Raw genomic sequence first — 22866 nt, 5'->3', positions numbered from 1 at the left:
TGAAATGTACTGGTTGAAATCACCTTTTATTAAGGAGGACTTCAACAGCTGTTGATAAAAGTCCATTGTGCCCTTTGACTGCATCTGTCCTAGTGCTACTTAAAATGTTAAACTTACTGCTAGGAAGAGAAACTTTAAAATGTCCCAATTGCTTTTAATAGACAAAAGAATTCTGTTCAAGAAACTATATTTTTATTTACATTTAAATATTTAAAAAAACAGTATCTTCATGTCTAATGGCTTTATCTTGATCACACACAGTCCAAAGGCGAAGGGATGTATTCCCCTTAAGTCACAAAGTTTTTCATCGCTAGCATAATTCATTGTAGCTAGCGATGACCTGCTCAAGAGATGTGAAGCTGTCGAGAAAGTCCTCCTCTGAGATACCAAATTTGACATACTGATGGATGTAGGCCCTGTAACAGAGAAGAGAAGAGCAAAATGGGAGAGAAATACTAAACTGTTCACATTTATATACATTTCTCCTACTATTACTATTCGTCTCATCACTATCATCGCTCTCTCTCTTATTCTCATCTATCCCTCTTTCCAGCCCCAACTTGTTTGAAGCAGATGGCTGTCTAACATGAGTCTGGTTCTGCTCAAGGTTTCTGCCTGTTAAAAGGAAGTTTTTCCTTGCCGCTGTAACTCTCTAAATACTGCAAGGTGCAATGCTCACATGATATGTGGATTAAGATGAGATAAGATTGAGTCCTGTCAGTAAGAGGGGACTGGACCTTATCCTGTCTTAATGTTGGGTCTTTGTTAATATTTTAACATAGAGTATGGTGTAGACCTGCTCTGTTTGTAAAAGCGTCTTGAGATAACGTTTGTTGTGATTTGGCGCTACACAAATAAGGATTGACTGATTGATTGATTTATATGAATAAATATTCACATTTATACAGCTTTAAAGGTTTATTTTTTTGTGTGGAAATATGTTTTTAAAGAGTTATTTAAGAATTTCTATTTTTTCATTCACATATTCAGACTCCTGCTTCACAATAACTCTACTTTGGATTAAAATAGCTCCATCTTGTCTTTCTCTGAGTAGCGCAAATTACTTACCTTGATGCAAACATATTCCATGCTTTTCCCACCATGTTATCCAAGGGTCTGAGCAGAGCCTGGCTGTTACTGACAAGGGTAGCAGATTTGTCATACTTATTAAAAGGCACTGGGGATTTCCACACATTGAAAGCTTCATCTGGTGAGAGCCAGGAGGAGTATAGGGCTGGGTCCTTAAAGCTACCTGTAGACAGGTCAAATTAACCGCACTGTTCTGCAATATTTGAGAAGGCAAATCATAATGAAAAAACATTCAAAGCATTGCAACCAGTACCCTTACCTGTCTCTGCGCTGTACACTTCTTTCCCCCTCAGTATGAGCAGGTTAGCTAGAGAGGTGTTAAAGCGTGGTCCTAAGAGACTCCTGGTCTGCTCTGATGCTGCTGGTAGCTGCATCTGCCAGTCTATACCTGACACGCATCAAAAAAAAAGACAGGTCCTTATTATTCTTTAAAGCAAAAGTAGTGCTATGATTATGATATTACTGTATTCTGTTACACAGCTGCCTTTGAAACTGAATTCAGATTGATTAACCTCTACATTAGAGTCCGGCTCACTCTTCCAGGGTTCAATTCTGCTGTAACCTATACATTATTCCTTACATAGTCAGCTCAACTTAAAGGTGCAGTGTATGGCATTCAGCAATATTTAGCAGAACAGACTTGGTAGAAATTAAATATAATACTTGTAAGTATGTTTAAATTTGTGTAAAATCACCGGAGCAAAACATTTTTACTGTAGCTACTAGTATTTGAGCATTTCTGTATTTTGTGAGTGGCCGGGCAAAATGTGTCAGACAAAGAAATAAGTAGTTGTTGTTGTGAGCAGATGTTGAGACGTTTTTGGTGTTAAAAATCTGACAAATGGAGGAGCACACTTATCAATGTAGAATCTGACAGCAAAATATTGCTTTAGCATTAGCATTTTTACCATAGACTGTATAATTAATGGACGTAGTGTCCGTGATGTCACCCATCTGTTTCTGAAGCGCTGTTTTGAAGCCAATTGTTGGCGGGAGCTATATTGGAAATGCTGAACTCAACCTAACGTCTGTTGAGCTAGTGTGAGGTTTAGAGGTGGGCTTTGAGCCTCCTCAACAACAGCTACAGTGTTCCTGCCTGTTGGTCAAGTCAGTCATGTCCTTAAATGGGCAAAACTCATAATCTAAATATATTCTGAACGGTCATGTTATTAAAAAGCCATTTTTTTAACCAGGCTGCAAACATCTTTATTATTGCTGTAAATATTGTCTTTTTGAATTGGTGTGTATGTGGTTTCCAGTGTTTCTGCAGCCAGCTTCAAGCGGACCCTCAATAAACTGCAGTTTATAACACTTCCGCATGGGCTTCATATTTTGAGACCGGAGGTTGCTGCTTGATTTTTACGCACTGTACCTTTAAGAGCATCAAAAAGGCTTTGAGAGAACTTGCCTTCTTCCATTTTGCTGTTGGAGATAAGCATCTGTCGAAGGTGCTTGAGCAGGCCTGGCCAGCTGAACGTGCTGTAGGCTATGGAAGAGCTAGGCATCTGAGGGATAGTACTCAGACTGAGCAGCTTGTACTCTGGGTGGCACACAAGGGTGCTCACCAAGTCACCTAAGAGACAGAAAAATCAGAGGATAATGTGTGTTGTCTTCTTTTTTTCAGCAACCGTATTTTGAAGAGTTCACAGAATTTAACCATTTCTGATCCAGTAATACTCTGTACAATTATAAAGAATCCATGGAATAAGGGAACATGCCGTGTCTGTTTGTATTTGTGTCTTGTCCAGTCTCACCTAGAGGATTTCTGCTGTAAACTCCGTGGGAGTCAGCAGTGAGAGCCGGCTGAAGAACGCTGCCCAACTGGTGAGCAATGACCCGATTGACATCAGTGAATGAGATATGTTTAATGTTAAGCATCTGACTACAGATTCTGTGCACTGTGTCGTTCTCATGCACAAAGATGGCATCAGAGAGCTGGTAGAGATGAGCGAGTGTAAGCACTGAGTTGTAATTCTGGACGATCACCTGAAAGGACAGTTCAAGGAATGAAGTAAAACAAATGTATGATGAGCCAAAGAAAAACCATTGACAATTTCCATACCTCTCCTGTGTTGTAAGGCCAAGTGAGGTGGTTGAGTATGAAGGACTTGGGATAGATGTCTCTGAGATACCGAGTTACATAGGTACCGACCCCTGATCCTGTCCCCCCTGCTACACTCATTATGGCCATTAGCCCAGCCAATCTGTCACAGCGCTCCACTTCTCGCCTCACCAGCTCCTCCACTACATCTCTATGACGAGGACCGTGGACACAGAACCTGGTGTTGAACAAGAAGCCCATTACCATTAGTTTATTATTAGTTTTTTCTACAATAAAAGTTTTCCTCTATTTTTGTGTGCCAATTACAGTTAGTGGTCTTTGTTAAACTACTATTTCTGAGGTAAACAAGGACCTTTAATCGTCTGTTTTAGAGTTTTAACAATAAACCAGTCAAGCAATGAGTGGATAAACTTAAAATGGTGTACAGATTTGTTTGAGGAAAATCTTTTGCTGCTTCTAGATGCATCACAAACTACTGTAAATTTGGGGTTATGGTCAGCAAGACATCTGGTCACACTTTGTATTTATTTACATGATAAAGAATGCTGAGTGTCACTTTGCTTACAAATGAAGACATTAGGGGAGAACGGGGTTGGTTGGCACACTCTTTATATCTCGCCACCAGAGGGCACTCTCCCAAATTGGGGTATGGACATTTCCAGAATTAGGATCAGAGTTCACCTACATAGTCTTTTGAGTAAGACAGCTGAACTTGAGGTGAGAGGACTTTTTCTGTTTTTCATGCCAAATTGTAAATATTCAGCTCCTCAGTATTTTTCTTCTAGGCCTTTAGACGATGGGTTTATAACAAAACAAGTGTTACCCTTACAAAGTGTGAGGGGAAAGCTATAGTTTAGATTTTTGTTAGCTAGCTAAATAGTTGTTAGATGGTTGTTAGCCTTGATGCTAGCAAAGAAATCCAGTTGGGGTTGGTTGTCACATTCTCTTTGGGGTTGGTCGTCACATGTAACAACTAAACCCTGTGTTGGCAAAATCATGCATGGTGAAATGAGTTGGAGTGTGTAGACCCTAGATTTGCCATCACTGTAACTCAGACAGTGGCTGCATGTAGCCTAGTTGAGTCGACCATTATTGTTCGGCCTATTTGTTTTGTTCTATATATAGGCTGGTCTAAAGATGTGTTGTTCATGTTCCTTGCTCATTTTATGTTAAAATGCATTAAGTTATGTAGGCCTATCACTTGTCAGTGCAATTAAACTTTCAAATTTAGTTCTGCCTTCTTGCCTTTTTAAAAAGATTTTTCCCATTGAAATACCATTGTGACATCCAACCCCATAGTGTGTGACAACCAACCCCATAGTGTGTGACAACCATCCCCATGATGGGGTTAGTTGTCACTATGTGTCAGAGTGTCTTTGGTAGTTATTTGCCTCTTTGTTACAATGAGTTGGAAATGTGAGGGATACACATGTCAACACATTAAGCTTCAATTTAAAGGTGGAGTAGGACATGTTATTTTGATGCATTTTTCTCAATCACGAGCAAAAAGCGATGTATACATCGATAGGGAGTAATACACAAAGTGATCTAACACTGAGATGAGAAATCTCAGTTGTCTGTGTCAGCAGCTAGACTGCAATAAGTTCGTCCAATCATTCATTCGCCACCGAGCGCAATGATTGGCTGACCGGCCGGATGACCTGTGACCTGCCGAAAGACACACCTCCTGTTTACAGGAGTGCGCGTGACCTGACTGAGATCGTCATCAACAGACTGTTCACTAACGCAGAACATCTGATAAACATGTCAGAGAGAGAGTAACCAACGATTTAGCTCAAGTTCTGCCCTCAAGTTCTGCCGCTACACAGAGCAAGAAGAGGGAGACTGTGATGGAAAAGGAGACGACTTAAAAACACTGGATGAAGATACAAACACAAGTCAATATTCGGGCTGCATTTCTGCGACGGCTGAAGGATTTGAAGGGTCTCTAAAGCGACGCCATGGTTGCTGATTTTCTACTGGACAGGTAATCATGTCATTTCATTTGTCTTTGTGTTCATGGTTTAGTTCATCTATGAGACAGCTAGCGATAACTTCGGCTAATGCTAGCGGCCGGCTAACGGCTTGTAGCTCTGTTTATAGAGACCTGTACACAGTCTGTTAGCTTGTAGCTCTGTTTATAGAGACCTGTATACAGTCTGTTAGCTGGTCGCTCTGTTTATAGAGACCTGTACACAGTCTGTTAGCTTGTAGCTCTTTATAGAGACTTGTATACAGTCTGTTAGCTTGTAGCTCTGTTTATAGAGACCTGTACACAGTCTGTTAGCTGCTAGCTCTTTATAGAGACCTGTATACAGTCTGTTAGCTGGTAGCTCTTCGGTTGCTCTTTATCAGCATGAATGGGGTGTTGTACTAAGTCTAAATGCCGTCTTGCCTGTGTTTTTATAGCTACGTGAAGGAAACATCGACGTCCACACCGTTTAAACACGGGACGCAGAGGCCTCCACCCCAGCTGTTTCATGTGTTCGGAGTCCCCCTCTGACCGGTGAGTTTCAGGCCCGATAAGAACTCCATGAACATGAACGTTGCTTTGACCACTGCTTGCGTGGAGGTATAAATACTGCTCTCTTTTTTATTGTGAGCTATTTTTGATTTACGTACGCAGAAGGGTTTTTTTTAATGCCCGCACAAAATAAAATCCAAACCATTCTCTTTCACGTCACGTGATCTGCATGCTAAATCGCAATCTGAGACCACACCATACAGACTAAAGAGATGAGAGACAAAAAGTTTGGCTGATAAAAAATCCTGTGAATGTTAGCTGCTTCTCTAAAAGCTTGGTTTGGTGAAGGAAAGCATGAATAAAAGTGTTCAACGAGGAATCAAATACACAGAATAATTGTATTAATAATCTGTGGGCACAGTCTTCCTCTCCAAAGAGGGAGAGAGCACATTTTGACATCACTTACTCTGAAAATATTAGATAATATTCAAGATATCAATAAGAAATACAGTATATGTACCATATGTGCACAATACACACTGCAGTAGGTACTAAGCACACACTAGTGATAGTGGTGTCAACTCCTTGAATGGCTAGAAGAAATAACTGTTTACATACGGGGCTGAAGGAAGGGTTATTATGATCGAAATCAAATGCACAGTGCTGTAAGATAATGAGAACCTTTGACTAAACTTCTGATTCTTTCTTCTATGTCAGGTATTGCACAATATTTAACAAGAAGTCAAAAAAGTGGAGCCTGTACACAATGAAGGTGGGTAAGGACTACAAGTACATCACAGACCTCCAGAGCACAATCCTGCACAGAAAGCTGACAGCAACTGGGGGGATGCCAAAGAAGAGAACCAGGAGGCCGGATGATCCACGCCAACATGTTTACCTTCAACAGCCATTATTTTTATTTCTGTAATAAATACATTTTCTAATAAAAGTAAATGTAAAACAACTCTTTGATATTGCAATTATTTGTTTATAATGTTGTATGTTACTTGATATGGATTTAAATTATTTTGTGATTTGAAGAGAGAAGGCCAGTGTAAATTTAAAGATTTATTTAACAAATGTATACACAGCACACTCAAGTATTTTTTTACATGAAGATAAAATATATACAAAGGAACTAAAGGGTCACCATACAAGTATTGTATGTAATCATGTCATAGTTTCATTCACTCTCCACTGAAACCTTTATACTGTCCATGTGGAAGGGTCACGGATTTTCCAGATACAGCAACAAGGTATTACTACTCTATGACCTGCACCAAGTGCTCCATGCTGCCAGACAACAACCTGTCAGTGCAGCATGGCGGAACTTTCTGTTGCTGTCCCCAGGATCTGGAGCTCGTCCCCGGTCGTTGCTCTCCCTCTCGCTCGTATGGCTCTGCCTTGCACTCGACCCCGGTCTCGTCCTCTCCGACCTGAGGTGCTTGGCTCAGGATCGTAATCAGAAGTCATCATGAGAGCTCTAACAAGCACAAAAAACAGTCAATATGTTGTAGTTCCAACACGAAAATGAAGACTGTCAACAATGGTGAACGCTAATAAATATATAGGCACTGTAGCCGTCTAGTAACTAAACATCATGACATGCTAAATCAAAATAAACATGGCTAGCCGGAGTTATTAGCCCGGCAGCAACAACTTGCTCTAGCTGTATTTCAGATGATAAAAAACAAACACACATAAAGCTAACATGCAGACTATGCTGTGCATTCTAACTAATTACATAATTTTTTAATGTGGTAATATAATCGGTTTACTTACATGGGAGATAGACGTGTTTTTCCTCCGATGAAAATAAAGTCAATCGCTCGCCGCTCCACAGCTAGCTATGGTGACGTCATCCTCCAGCTGGAGTCTGCCACAGCGCGTTCATGTGTTAGGAGGCGTGTCCCTCCCCTCTCCCTACAGGCTGCTCTGAATGGAGGGGGAGGGCTCTGTTCGGCTGTGTGCTTTCAAAGTCAAGCTAACTGCTGCGGCTTTCTCAGGATCTCCTACTCCACCTTTAATGTAGGAATGACTATTGAAAAATGTTTTGATGATGAGCAATCATCAAAACAGTAAAAAGTGTGACAACCAACCCCGTTCTCCCCTACTGAGATTGCCATAAATTAAATCAGAACATCCACTGAGTTTGTAGGTCAATGGATTCAACGCTATGAAAACTGAGCAAACTAATCCGTGGCGCAGTTTGGATCTGATTTAATATGATAACTGGATGAGGTTTTTGATAATTATTAGCCTTACTTTACTGTTATGACCATATAGTAAAAGAAACAGTGTCAAGTTTTCTTACCCATTCGCCCAGTTGTTTCCAGATCCCTGCTTCTGACTAAAGTGTGAAGTTTCTCCATACCTCCACCTGCCAGATTTTGCAGATCTGCAGATACTCTGGTTAATAACTTTGGGCTCCATGTCAACAAGCACAGCCCGAGCAATAAGCTCTGATCAACAGGCAGGAGGAGAGGAACACGTCAAAGGATGCACAGCAGCAACACAAATGTATCACGTTTAGAAAAGAGAATAAGTCATACCTCCATGTGCGTTTTGGTAGAAGAATCGCTCGCAGCTGGCTGTGCTGTACCCCCTCCTCTGTCCCTCCTGTGCATCACTACAGATGATATCAAACAGCTCGTGACCCACCTGGTTACCGCACTGACCGAGCTGGACACTTACAACAGACATGTTTCACTCAGCGACAGGCTGAAAGGACCGACAGTGTTCTGATCAGGTGTTGAAGGCACAGAGTCTACATTCTACCATTTGCTCAGCTGTGTTTACATGATTGACAGAGCCTCGACTGAACTAACGCTGTCACTATGGTACCGATTGCCGCCGATTGCCGCCAGTAGAAGAACTACAATGATATTTCCGGTCACTTCCGTCTAACCTTTCAGAATAAAGCACCTATTCTCGTGACTTCAAAGTCAAGAGAAAGAATCCCGAAAGAACACGAAATGAATGTAACAATTTGAGGGTGCTGAAGCCCCTCTAAATTGAATCCCAGCACCCCTAAAAAATGAGAGATTTTTACTTTTTTTTTTTTTTTACTGTATGTCCTTTTTAACAAGCAAGAAAAGTTTCAAAAGCATACTGGTTGAAGACTGTATAAAATACCATATGGAATTGAAACCATAGGTTGAAACGTAGTATTTTAACAATAAAAATACAGCAGCTCCCCCGCGTTTTACATGTTGTGCATTGCAATTCAAATGAAAGTCCAAAAATAACTCCAATATTAATTCTGGGTATTTTTGGTTCTCACTATAGGGGGCTGGTTTACTCCAGAAACATACATACTGTTTATGTATATGTTGAGGACCTGCTGTATTAAAATTAGTTGTTTTTCCCCAGAAATTAGGGTTACCATATGTTTCTTTTATGAGTCCAATCCATTTCTCTTTTGCTGTGGCTCAGCATTTAAATAACCTTTATCAGATTTGATGGTTTAGTCACAGACTTTCCCAAAAGGTGTGATACTTTTCTTTCACAAATGTGGGAATGAAATTGCATTAAATGTAAAAAACAGTGAAATGTATCTTGCCCGGCAGGGCAGCTCTCTGGGTGCTCAGCACCCCCAAACATCCGATCCTAGAATCGCCCCTAAATAATAATAATTATGATAACAATTGTAAAAAATATTATGATGTTGTTATTATTATTATTATTATTATTATTATTATTATTATTATTATTATCATTATCATTATCATTATTATTATTATTATTATTATTATTATTGTCATCAACTCAATAAAGGCATAGACAATACTGTAGAAGTACAAGGAGGGGTAGGCCGACTTATAAGTAGGAAGTTGCTTTTACCTCATTAATTCAAGAGTACCTGGGTTTTTGTTTAAACCCTGGGCAGATTAAATAAAAAAGCTATTCTAACGAGCGTTTCGTTTTGTCAACAATTGATTTTGTGGGAAAAAATACATTTAAGCAAAATCACTAATTATTGGAACTGTACTGCAATGTTTTTTAAATGTTTTTTAAATCCACAATGTACAGGTAATACAAAAGACCTGCATAGTTCGGAGGCAATGATATACTAATTTAATATTGATTTATGAGAGGATTTATGATTAATATGATTTAATCAATCAATCAATCAATCAATCAATCAATCAAGCTTTATTTATATAGCACCTTTCATGCAAGTCAAATGCAACCCAAAGTGCTTAACAGCAGAAATAAAATAATGGCAAGACATATTAAAAAGAATAAAAATGGATTTTAAAATAGAGACTAATGCACACCAACAACAATAAAATATGTGTAATTGAAATCAGTTAAAGCGTCAAATTAGTATTAAGAATATAAATAGTTAAAATAAATACATTTAAAAAGAGGTAAGGATAAGAGATGAAAATAAAATGAAGGCTAAAAATGTCAATAAAACTGAGTAGATCAATTAAAATAAATAAATGAATGAATAAATTAATACAAATAAAATAATAAGATATACAGTTAAAATTAGTAAAAAAAAAATCATATTTAAATAAATATAACAGTAAAAAGTAAGTCATACAATTGCTAAACCCTACATAAAAGCTAGACTGAATAAATACGTTTTTAGTTTACGTTTAAATCAAAAACGTAAACTAAGTGTAATATTTAAATTTAGTATTTTTGAGGGATGATTCTGAATATTTCTGACAGTCTAAATGCTTCGATGAAATGTATTTTTTCGGTGACAAATGTGTGTTTTGTTGTTTTATGACAAATAACAGCGAACCCCCTCCAGTTACCGCCCCTTTGGTTGAGTGTTGCAGTGCGCATGCTCAGTGTAGTAGCCGGTTATGGCGGCGGTGTGTGTTTGTCCATGAGGTGGGGGACGCCTGCTATTCTTGCAGTCTGTGACAGAGAGATCCGAGCGAGGCGCTGCCATGGCTGGAGTGTTTGACATTGATTTGGACCAGCCGGAGGATAATGTCTCCGACGATGAGAATGAGGAGGTACTTTAATGGAATATGTTAAACGTCACTGCGAGAGTTGTCACAGCAGAAACTGTTCATGCACAGCAACCAGCTAGCTGTTAGCCTGCAAGCAGCCACCACAGGCCTGCTCCCGCAGCCTGAGCTTTCAGGCCTGTTCAAATGGAGTCAGCAGAGGCTACTGCTAGCTCGCAACCATACTGACAGCGTTCGTGACAGAGTGGTCACTTGTTCTGTTTTTGTTTTACGATTGACGATAGCTGGTGATAAAAGTAATGTGTTAATACTACCACATTAAAAACACATTACTGTCATGTTTGTGTTGAGCAAGCAGAGCCTTACTTGATGAAAGGTTCTGCAGTGTTAAATGTGGCTTGGTGTGCAACAGTTTATTTTGGCAAGGCTGTAACAGAGTGGGTCCGTCTTGAGTTTAGGATTGTAAATTGAGTGCAACTGTTCATGCTGAGTCCTGAATGCAACAACATAGAAATACAGAGTCACTCTTTTAAATAGGCACAAAATAACAAGCACTCTAATGATGTGTAAATACTGTTGTATGCAAAAAAACGGGATCCCCCTACTGTCACCCGAGCAGTACAGTGATTAAATGTGTATTTCAAACTGCAGTGTTAAGAAAAAATAAGCATATCAAGAAATATTTGAATAGTTTAAACCACTTTGGGACTCTTACTTGGCATCTTGCACCATGTTTTTGTTTGGTTGGAAGCATGAATTGGGCAACTATTTCATCACTGCAGCTCTTGTTTGTCAGTGTCAAATCACATGATATGAAAATAGCCAGAGATACATTTCATCTTTGGGCGGTTTCAATGTCTTTTTTTTTTTTTTTTGTATTTTTGTATTTTTTCTTGTTTTGTTTGAAAAAGTATACATAAAGGCACATCAACATACAATATCTCCAACTTTAGAGTCCAGAACAAGGGATCATTTTTCATTTATGCTTTAGAAATGTTTCAAATTATGACTGTAAAAATAATCTGGTTAGAATTGCTGGATCAGTGAATCAATCAATGTTGCAGTCATCAATATAAGTAATGAATTGTATACTTTTTCTGTAGATTTATAATGCCAAACCCAATACGTTCTCAGTATAAGCATTCTATTATTTAGATTTTTAAAAATCCTGGTCTCATATTTAATTCAGCCATCAAACCATGTTGTTTGTGTCTTCTTTTCAGGTCCAGCTCAGTGAAATCATGGACCAGTGCAGTGGATTTGAGTTGTAAGTATTCAGTATTCAGTGTCTAATTGAGCTTTGGTTCATTAAATATACATGTAAATATACAATGTAACAATTCTCCAAGCAGAATTCCATATTTCTATTTATTTTATTATTTAACTACTTTTTTTTAAATGTAAAACTACCTCTGCTACTCACCACTGCACTATTATCATATTATTTTAGCCTGTACATATTAGTCATGCCTATTTGTTGTTCTTTTGTATTTATAGCTGATGTTATTGTTATTCAATTTCATGTCTTGTTCTTATGCCTTGTACAAAGAGAGCATAGTTTACCAAGTCAAATTCTTTGTGTGTTCAAGCATACCTGGCCAATAAAGCTGATTCTGATTCTGATTCTGATGTATGATTTTGTGTCTTAACCTTATCGTGATGGAACTAATCTCTGTAGTAATATGGACGACTGTGAGAAGATTGAGATATCCGAGGACAACGTCAATCAGGGAACTGAGAACATCAGACCAGAGTGCTTTGAGCTGCTGCGGGTTCTGGGGAAAGGTGGTTATGGAAAGGTACCTGTGGTTCCCACAAAGTAGTGCATCATATGAAAGTCAAGTTACAATGCACGCAAAATTTTAACTTACACTTTTTGGATCACTTGCTATCTGTTCTGTAAAGCAGAGTTGTTTCATTTGATGATTTTAAACATGTTTAATATGTTTCGTCCTTGCAGGTTTTTCAAGTTAAGAAAGTGGTTGGAGCGGCATCAGGCAAAATATTTGCTATGAAAGTTTTAAAAAAGGTACTTGTTTTTTTCTTTCATTAATGCACGAAACAAATCCCACACAGTATAATAACTGAACTTATCCATCAATCCATCCGTCCATCCATCCATTATCGTTACTGTTTATAGCTTGGCTGGAGCCTATCCCAGCTGTCACAGGGTACACCCTGGACATGTCACCAGCCAATCATAGGGCTAACATGTAGAGACAGACAACCATTCAGGCACACACTCACACCTACATGCAATTTTGAGTGGTCAATCAACCTGGTGAGCATGTTTTTGGACTGAATTATCCTATGGACATAATTGCTCACCTGGTATCACAAATAAATATTATGGTGCGTCTGCCGGCAAATATTGGCTGTCCTTGAAGCTGGTAGTGGTGTAAGGTTTCAGGGCTAGTTGGTAAATTGCCATCTGTGCAGCATTGGCACTTGAAACACTCTGCCTCAGCCGATTAGGTTCTGCTTGATTTTCACACTGCTTCTGCTTAACAGACCCCAGTGGTCTTAAACATCAAGCTACAAACCGGCAAGTTTTTGTGCTTCTTGCCTTTAGCTTTGATCAAGGCCCACCATTCATAACCCATATTTAAAAGAGCATCTGAGAGTGAGAAATAAGTCCTGACTTGCCCAAAATTGTCAGTGACATATACAGTTGTGCTCATAAGTTTACATACCCTGGCAGAATTTGTGATTTTTTTTTTTGGCCATTTTTCAGAGAATATGAATGATAAGAGAAAAACTTTTTTTCCACTCATGGTTAGTGGTTGGGTGAAGCAAAATTTTAATCAAACAACTGTGTTTACTCTTTTTATATCATAAAAACAAAAAAACAACAGAAACTACCCAAGAAACCATAAAGTCTGCCAGGGTATATAAACTTATGAGCACAACTGTATGTAGTCCTGAATTTAGCCTTAAAAGAGAAAGCACTTTATCAGCTTGCTCAAACAAGGACATTATTCAGCACTTTCCTAGGAATTAGAAGAGCAACAGAACTGTCCTAACCTGTTTTGTGTCTCAGCAGATGGACGGTGATAATACAAATGTGCAATATGTATCTCTGAATACACAAGGAATGCTCAACTTAATTTGGTGTGAGAAAATGTAACAGCATTGTTGAATGATTTCTCAGCTACAGATACTGTTCATCCCCCAAATGATATTGAATACAGTTATTTATCCAATGTAAATTGTGTATCATTGTTATGCTTTTACTATATATATTCTTTTTCTTTCTGTGTATGCAACTAGTTTGTAAAACAAGTGATATGATGCTTTATATAGTTTGTAGTTTCTTCAAATTCAGCTTGTCAATTCTGTGTATGATGAGTTTTTAAATCGCTAGAGTTTTGCATTTGTGTTTGACAATTTTTTTCCTTTGGAAATTGTTTGTCTTGTCTAAGATGAAAAAAAAAAACTCCACAGGGCTAATCCAGAATAGTATGCATAACTTTCAGACTTAACTTGCTAATACAGCAACCTTTAAAATCAAAAGGTTTATCATGGCCTCAGTCTGCATATTGAAGCTTCGTCACAGTTGTAAAGCTGCAGCAACATTGTTCTTAACAGTTAGGTCTTTAGCTTTGTGACAATAGTGGATAGCAAACATGAACAAACCCTGGAGCAGTTCAACAGAGAGGCTTTGAGCAGTGACAGAAGGCGCTGTCTGTGCATGTATGGAACTCTAAAGAATGAAGCTTAAAGAACATTCTGTGTGGGAAGTCAATGTGAGAGGATACATTATTAAATGTTCATTCTTCAACCAGATCAGCAGTATTAAACATATGTCACTCCATTTGAGTGTGATAGCTACTTACATAATTCAGCTCAGCCTCTCTAATTTTTAGGATGGCGATGCAAACACCTCATAATGCAGTCATATGCAGCCAAAATGTCCTATCTGCAATGATCAAAACATGCCTTCTCATAGTGTCATCCTGCCTCTAACACTGTGGGTTCATTTATTCTGTTTGGTGGCAAAAGGCTATGATTGTACGTAACGCCAAGGACACAGCTCACACAAAGGCGGAGAGGAACATCCTCGAGGAAGTGAAGCACCCATTCATTGTTGATCTTATCTACGCCTTCCAGACTGGAGGGAAGCTGTATCTCATTCTTGAATATCTGAGTGGTGAGTACAAGATAGTGCACACACAAACACAAGCTCGCACACACACACACACAAATACACACTCGACAGGCATAGTATGCATGGAGGAATGTCAAAGCGCTCTGCTTTTAGCCCAGTATTTACTATCATGATTTGTAGTGGATGGATTAATGAAGAGTGAGTCAGGTTGGGTTAGTGGGTCAGTGAAAAAGTTCACAAACACAATTAGAAACATATCCATTGTCTTCTTTGTACCTGTCTCCTCCTTTGAGGTCATTAGTGAGAGTCTACTTCACCTTTGCAGCTAACGGGAATGTATGTATGTCTCTTGTGTTAACCACATAAACATGTGTCTCGTACAGGAGGAGAACTTTTCATGCAGCTGGAGAGGGAGGGCATCTTCATGGAAGACACAGCCTGGTAAGATATGTGAAGTTACAATTTTCAATACTCACCTCTGATAGGTTGGTAGGAATTTGTTAATGCTTGTTTATACTTCTACGTCAACCTTACTCAGCAGTGGTTGATGTGGAGGTGAGCACAACATACTTGTGCGTCGATGTGTTCATGTCACGCCGCAATACTCCGCCGAAATGCTTGAAGGCAGTGTAGTCTCCCTGATAGTCGGATCGCCTGTTTCTGGCCCAGCTATGTTCTCTGTTTACCTTTTCACAGCGGTTCAGACCGTATTGTGTTAATTTACAGCTGATACATGTTGCTGTTTATCATACAGCACTGATTACAGGGAAGAGTAGAGAGGAGCCGTCGGGGAAGATGAAATACACATACAAATGGCGATGTGCGGGGATCCTGGAAGTGCTGAAAATGCGGGAACTACAATGCAGCTGAGCGTACGAATCACAGGGCTTGCGGTCTAGGTTGATTAGACGCGTAGTTACATTTTGGAGGAGGTGCACGTTGGCTACGTGAGTAGGCCTCTGCCTAGATTAACAACAAGCGGCAACCTCCAGTCTTAAAATATGAAGCCCATGCAGAAGTGTTATAAACTGCAGTTCATTGAGTTTCTGCTTGAGGCTGGCTAAGAAACACCGGAAACCACATACACACCCATTCAGAAAAGACTGATCTGATCTTTGCAGAAATAATAAACATGTTTACAGCCTGGTTCAAAAAATAGCTTATGTCTGAATAGCTAATTACTCTAATGGTGCACACTGTACGGGGGATTAATTCTTTGAAATGCAACATTTCAGACGATATTAAGATTATGAGTTTTGCCCATTTGAACACATAGCTGACTGGACTGACAGGCGGGAACACTGTAGCTGTTGGCTAGGAGGCTCAAAGCCCGCCTGTTTACCTCACACTTGCCCGACAGAAGTTAGGTTGCGTTCAGCATGGCTCCTGCTGACAATTGGTTTCAAAACCGGCTCCAGAAACAGATGGTTGACGTCACAGATACTGATTACATGTTGAAAATGAGTACATGCATATTGGTTTGAGACTAATGGCACCTTGTTACATTTCTTTGCAAAACAACAAAACAATTGAATAAAAGATTTTCTGTTTTTGCATAGTTTCTACCTGGCAGAGATCTCCATGGCTCTGGGCCACCTGCACCAGAAAGGAATCATCTACAGAGACCTAAAACCTGAAAACATAATGCTCAATAGTCAAGGTTTGTGTTTTCCTATGCATGTGTGCGTATCAAAAAATGAACTCAGTTTTGCAGCATTTTTCCAGAAATGGTCCTACATTGTTTTGTATTTACTATCAGTTTGCATCAATGCATGTCACATAAACAACAGTAAAATTTTGGTCGCTGTGTTTGACTCACTGCAGCTGTTCTTTTATGTCAGCCACTTTTGGTATGGGAATTGTAAATGTCAGATCATGTGTTGTTTTCCTTCCAGGTCATGTAAAGTTGACAGACTTTGGGCTTTGTAAAGAGTCAATTCACGATGGCACAGTCACCCACACTTTTTGTGGCACCATTGAGTACATGTAAGTCTTGTTCTCTCATTTCCGTCAGTCACACCATCCTCACACCACCTTCTTTAAGACTTTAACACACCTACAAATATGCTTTATGACTTTGATGACTCCTTTTTTCCCACATCCACTGTTGACTTAAAGGGATATTTTTTTGAATGAGGTTGTATGAGGTACTTGTCAATAGTGTGTATATTACCTAACAAGGGTCAGCTGGGCCCCTTGGTTGAGAAACCAGGTGGAAAACTAGCATGGAAGCTCAGCTATCAACCACTTCTGATGGGGTCAACTTCACCATATAGAGCATACACTTCCACAGACACTGTGCTTGGATCTGAGTTTCTAAGAATTAACAAAACGTGATGAAGTGAACTCCATCTCCAGTGGTTGATAGCATAGCCTCTGTGCTGGTTCTCTGCCCAGTTTCACAACAAAGGGGCAGAGCTGAATGTGATTCCCTTATGTACCTCATACAAACTTACTCAAGAAAAACAGAAGTTTAGTAACAGTTGCATGGTGGGGGGGAACATTTTGTAAGGAAGCCAAGTGAGACAAGACCTCTTATCTAAGTATATTGTGGATGGGTTTCACAGAAAGAGTATATTGCTGCTTTAACAAGTAATGTTACGTAACCATATGTAGTGTTATTGCACCCATTTTACACACTTCTGTATCATACCAATGCAGAACTTGCACATATCAATTAACAAATAGACTCTTACAACACTGACACTCTCTCCTTGTCTCTCTGTCTCTCTTTTTCTGTCTCTTTCTTTCTCATTAATGTTGGCATTTTCTTGTTAATTTATGCAATTCCTTACTCAATACAAAACGCACAATGTATAGTCCAGATGCTTTAATGGACAAAAGAAGCGAACTCCCCAACTCAATCAGGCTACATGTAGGCTATCAAACATAGGACTTGCTAACCTTGTTGTAAGCACTTGATGCTTATGTTTTGCACTGCCATTAAGTCAATCCGTACACCGTTAACTTTCCTCACTGAAAGTCTGGCTTCCTCCTTATTTCCTCTCAGGTCACAGCTCTGCTTTCAGAGTCAGTGTGTCATCAGATTTAATTTTAAGTTACTGTTTTAGTGTTAGTGAAAACACCAAATCTCCACCCTCGACAACTGCACCTGCTAATGTTATTAACAGTGATCTGAGGGCTTATCTCATGTTATTTAATTGCAGTTACGTTAAAACTATAATATGATTTGAGCAATGTGAGGCCAGAGGGCTGCTGACTTTTCCTGGCGTAGTCCAGGACATTAAAAGGTTGGTCATTTCCCTCACTGTAACATTAGTCTATCAGTAAAATACTGTCCTCTATGTTGCAGGGCCCCGGAGATCTTGATGAGAAGTGGACACAACAGAGCGGTGGACTGGTGGAGTCTGGGCGCTTTGATGTACGACATGCTCACAGGAGCGGTGAGTTCAAAATTGACATGACCACCCAAAACATTTTTTAGTTCTTGAATTACTTTGTGTTCTTATAAAATCTAAATAATATCTGCGAATGTTTGAGTAACCACTTCTTCCCTTTGCTCGCCATAGCCGCCATTCACAGGTGAAAACAGAAAGAAGACTATCGACAAGATCCTGAAGTGTAAACTCAGCCTGCCGCCCTACCTCACACAAGAAGCCAGGGATCTCCTCAAACGGGTATCTCTTCTATGTTCTAAAGGAACCCCACATAATATGACACGCTGACCTTATTGGATTAACATTGCTGCTCCTCAATGCCAACTCACAGAAAGTTGGGGATCAAATACCTGGAATTAGGAATGTTTACTCGTTAAACCAATCTCAATGAGACAGCTCTTAATAGCATTTTATTTTTCATATGAAATCATGAAGCACTTACAAAAAAGAACATAGACAGACAAAAAAAAAAAAAAACACTAAAGTGGGAGATATTGAAGTATTACATGATTAATTTAAGTCAATAAAAGAAAATAATAATAATAATAATAACTCTCAGTCTATTCTAATGCAGGTAATTGATAACCACTCGTCGCCAAGATACACACTGAGGAGGGACCACTTTTTGATTAAGTCATAAAGGGTTCCTTGTAGTAGGGGAGAACGGGGTTGGTTGTCACACTTTAGACTGTTTTGATGATTGCTCATCATCGAAACATCTTTCACTAGTCATTCCTACATCAAATTGAAGCTTAAGGTGTTGGCTTGAAATGTATATCCCTCTCATTTTCCAACTCATTGTAACAAAGAGGCAATTAACTATCAAAGACACTCTGACACATTATGACAACCAACCCCATCACGGGGATGGTTGTCAAACACTATGGGGTTAGTTGTCACAATGGTATTTCAATGGGAAAAATCTTTTTAAAAAGGCAAGAAGGCAGAACTAAATTTGAAAGTTTAATTGCACTGACAAGTGATAGGCCTACATAACTTAATGCATTTTAACATAAAATGAGCAAGGAACATGAACAGGAGACACATCTTTAGGCCAGCCTATATAACAACATAAAGAACAAAACAAATAGGCCTAACAACAACGGCCTACTCAACTAGGCTACATGCAGTCACTGTCTGAGTTACAGTGATGGCAAATGTAGGGTCTACGCACTGCAACTAATTTCACCATGCATGATTTTGCCAACACGGGTTGGTTGTTACATGTGACAACCAACTCCAAAGAGAATGTGACGACCAACCCCAACTGGATTTTTTTGCTAGCATCAAGGCTAACAACCATCTAACAACTACTTAGCTAGCTAATACAAATCTAAACTATAGCTTTCCCCTCACACTTTGTAAGGGTAACACTTGTTTTGTTATAAACCCATCGTTTAAAAGCCTAGAAGAAAAATAATGAGGAGCTGAATATTTACAATTTGGCATGATAAACAGAAAAAGTCCTCTCACCTCAAGTTCAGCTGTCTTACTCCAGAGAAGACTATGTAGGTGAGCTGTGATCCTAATTCTGAAAATGTCCATACCCCAGTTTGAGAGACAGTGCCCTCTGGTGGCGAGATATAACGAGTGTGCCAACCAACCCGTGTGACAACCAACCCCGTTCTCCCCTACATGGGATAATCTCTCGTAAAGAACAATAGATGATAATTTGTCGTACCATATTGACAATGTAGGTGGATGTGCATCAAGCCAGACTTGCAAAATTGAAAGGCGGGCAGCGTACAACATAATATTGAGCAGTTCAGCCTTTGGACCAGATAATGAGCTAATACCAAGAATACACAGCTTTGGGTCCGATGCTGTTCCGATGCCAATGGGACAGCTCTAAGCACAACTGTTTGTACCTGGCCAGATTGTGCATCTTCATATGTGTCTGCAGTGATCACACACATCTATGTTAACATAGAATATAGATGTTTCATGTTTATGAAATGAGCAAATATGATCTGTCTGTTTGTAATGCTCTGTCCTGGCACTTTCGCTGTATAAGTGCCCATGCCCACCCCGTGTTAGCATTGACAAGCAGTACTGATACATTTATTTCAGCTCAACTTTTGCCTCTTTACCTCTGCGATTGTTTTGCTTCTGATCCACATTGAGAGTAACGTTCTCATTATTGGCCTCTTGCACTGTGCTCGCATTAAGATTGAAAAAGCTCAATGGGCATCACTCATGCAGGGAAAGTTATGGAGAGAAGAATGCTGCAACCATAACAGAGCAACTATTTAAAATCCCATGGCGGCCCATGAGGGAGTTTATTTTTTTACATTTTCTCAAAGTGATCTATTGCATTTTGTACAACATAAATATGACACATTATAATGTTAATCCAACATGACTTATTATGCAGGGTTTCTTTTTAAGCTTATACAGCCTTTGTTTATTTAAAATAAGCCTGGAGCTATTGTGTGTTTTAACATCTGACTGCTGGTTGCAGCTGCTGAAGAGAAACGCCTCGTCACGGCTGGGGGCTGGAGCAGGAGATGCCACAGAAGTGCAGGTGAGTACAAGAAAGGGATGGACAACACAGTCAGTAAATTGACCCAGCCTGTGACATCTCCAAAAATGGCAATATATGGCAACTGTATGATTTACCAAATTCACAATGCCTTGATCCTGTATTCAAAAGAAGTCAGAGGGGTTTTAACAGGCCTGGTTAATTCTGTAAAGAATAGCATGTTTCATCTCTGCTAACCCCAAACACTCCCACACATTAGCATCTGTGTTTTTCAGCCCTCTGCTCACCAGACTCTTTTTGTATTTGATGTCCCACAGGCTCATCCCTTCTTCCGACACATTAACTGGGAGGATCTGCTTGCTCGGAAAGTAGAGCCGCCCTTTAAACCCTTTTTGGTGAGTAGAAGAGCTGCAGTACCATCAAAATACAGCTGGAGTCCTGATACCTCTTTTTTTTTAGAAGTTGTATAAAGGAATGTTCTCTTTCAGTTAGTTGTAACGTTTGCTCATGTTGCTGCACCACTTATGTTGCCCTCTTTCCTTGATCTTTCCAGCAATCAGCTGAAGATGTGAGTCAGTTTGACTCAAAATTCACCAGTCAGACACCAGTCGATAGCCCCGATGACTCAACCCTCAGTGAGAGTGCCAACCAAGCCTTCCTGGTAATCCCTCTGGCTACATTCCCCAATGTTTTATTCATTGACATTTTAGTTAGACATCTTGACCAGAAGAGAAGTCAAACATTTTGGGTTGTCAGTAAAATTCAAAAATAAATTACCAGAGCTTTCTTATTCTTGTTAGCCCTGTGTCTTCAGACACAAAGTTACTGCATTACTAACTTCCACAGCTCTGTTGATGTGAATGACATTGCTGCTTTTGACGCAGATATTCAGTAATATGTACTTGTGCCTTCAACTTGTCTCTCAAAAGTGACTCGCCCTGTTTCTGATGTCTTTATCCTTCCAGGGTTTCACTTATGTAGCTCCATCAGTCCTGGAAAACATTAAAGAACGGTTCGCATTTGAGCCAAAAATCCGCTCTCCACGACGAATCCTGGGCAGCCCAAGAACACCTCTTAGGTATGTCTCTCTGTCTGCAGTAGGACCTGTAGGCATAACCCACTCTATCTAAGTCTTATTGTCGCGCTCCTTGTGTTTTCTTTTTAAATTCCTCTTTTGGTCCAAATTCAAAACTGATTTAAAATTTGAAACTGCTGGTCATTTTAACAAATGCCTCCCCTCCTCCTGCCCGTTCAGCCCAGTAAAGTTCTCAGGGGGAGAATGCTGGGCCCGGAGCCCCCTCCTCCCTGGAGTCGGACCAAGTGTCCTCCAGTCACCACAGGACCAGGCCATGGAGCTGTCCACACCAGAGCAAATGGATGTCACAACGAGCACCGAGGCCTCTGCCCCTCTGCCGATCCGACAGCCTACTGGGGCCAACCTGGCTCAAATGAAGCAGCAGGCCTATCCTGTTGTGGCTAAACGGCCCGAGCATCTACGTATGAACCTATGACCCACCGCACCTCTTTAGGAGTTTCTTGACTCTTTTTTTCTTTTTTCCTTTTGTTGATATTTTTTTTTAAAACAAAGCAAAAACATGGATGCTACAGACAATTAAATTTTAAAAATTGCACATCCGCACACTACGTATACTGTCACAACCTGGAGTTTGTGCGTTGGTCTGGAACTCCAGCGTGCTTCAGTTCAAGTGCTACTGGCAACATCACCATCTCACCTCTTCTCCTCAGACACCTCAGGTCACATGACCGTTGTCTTCTGACTCTCTCCCTCTCTCCCTCTCTCTGTCTCTCTCTCTCTCTCTCTCTCTCTCTCTCTCTCTCTCTCTCTCTCACTCTCTCTCTCTCTCTCTCTGAAATGGACTGGTAGGACTGAAAATCTTTTTTTTGGAAGCCAACACCTTTGTTTAACCAGGAAATGAAAGGTGGTAATGTATCACTTGATATGCAAGCAGTTTTACTCAGTCTGCAGTATAAGATAACGTCTAAAGTGCTTTCTGCTATTTGATTGATCGCCAGCAAGGACATTACTCTTCATCAGGAGATTCTGAAAGTTCTTGTTAGATGAAAATGCTCCCTGCTTCTGAACAAAATGATATTAATTAGATCTATTATGAAAAAAAGATCAAAGAACATTTTGAGCAGTGGACATGTTGGCGTCCTGGTATTGATAATTATAGCTTTATGTCTAACAATGTGTAACAACATGGATGCATTAACTGTGCTATTCGTAAATGATGAATCAGATAGCCTAAATTAAACGAGAAAAAAACATGTTGACTTTTTACATTCTTCTGGCATTGGTGTTGTGAAT

At 39.7% G+C, this 22866-nt stretch overlaps 2 protein-coding genes across 2 annotated transcripts; one reads left to right on the top strand and one right to left on the bottom strand.

Annotated features, from left to right (window-relative positions):
• Positions 1 to 170: 170 nt before the first annotated feature.
• On the bottom strand, positions 171 to 8497 carry tubd1 (tubulin, delta 1). Its single transcript, XM_034701956.1, has 8 exons — positions 8168 to 8497; positions 7930 to 8077; positions 3152 to 3368; positions 2844 to 3075; positions 2498 to 2662; positions 1349 to 1477; positions 1069 to 1252; positions 171 to 416 (listed from the first exon to the last, which is right to left on the bottom strand). The coding sequence occupies exons 1-8, from the start codon at positions 8316 to 8318 to the stop codon at positions 311 to 313; spliced, it is 1332 nt and encodes a 443-aa protein (XP_034557847.1). The 5' UTR covers positions 8319 to 8497; the 3' UTR covers positions 171 to 310.
• Positions 8498 to 10389: 1892 nt separating this feature from the next.
• Positions 10390 to 22827, top strand: rps6kb1b (ribosomal protein S6 kinase b, polypeptide 1b). Its single transcript, XM_034701729.1, has 15 exons — positions 10390 to 10594; positions 11773 to 11816; positions 12228 to 12348; positions 12510 to 12578; positions 14552 to 14699; positions 15041 to 15098; positions 16217 to 16317; positions 16553 to 16643; positions 17971 to 18061; positions 18188 to 18295; positions 20517 to 20579; positions 20855 to 20932; positions 21091 to 21198; positions 21503 to 21615; positions 21793 to 22827. Exons 1-15 carry the CDS (start codon positions 10526 to 10528, stop codon positions 22046 to 22048), a joined length of 1518 nt encoding a protein of 505 aa, XP_034557620.1. The 5' UTR covers positions 10390 to 10525; the 3' UTR covers positions 22049 to 22827.
• Positions 22828 to 22866: the final 39 nt, after the last annotated feature.

This window comes from Notolabrus celidotus, chromosome 14 (assembly GCF_009762535.1).
Source record: "Notolabrus celidotus isolate fNotCel1 chromosome 14, fNotCel1.pri, whole genome shotgun sequence".
In the NCBI taxonomy this organism is placed as follows: Eukaryota; Metazoa; Chordata; class Actinopteri; order Labriformes; family Labridae; genus Notolabrus; species Notolabrus celidotus.
This window is presented reverse-complemented; position numbering and strand designations above follow the sequence as displayed.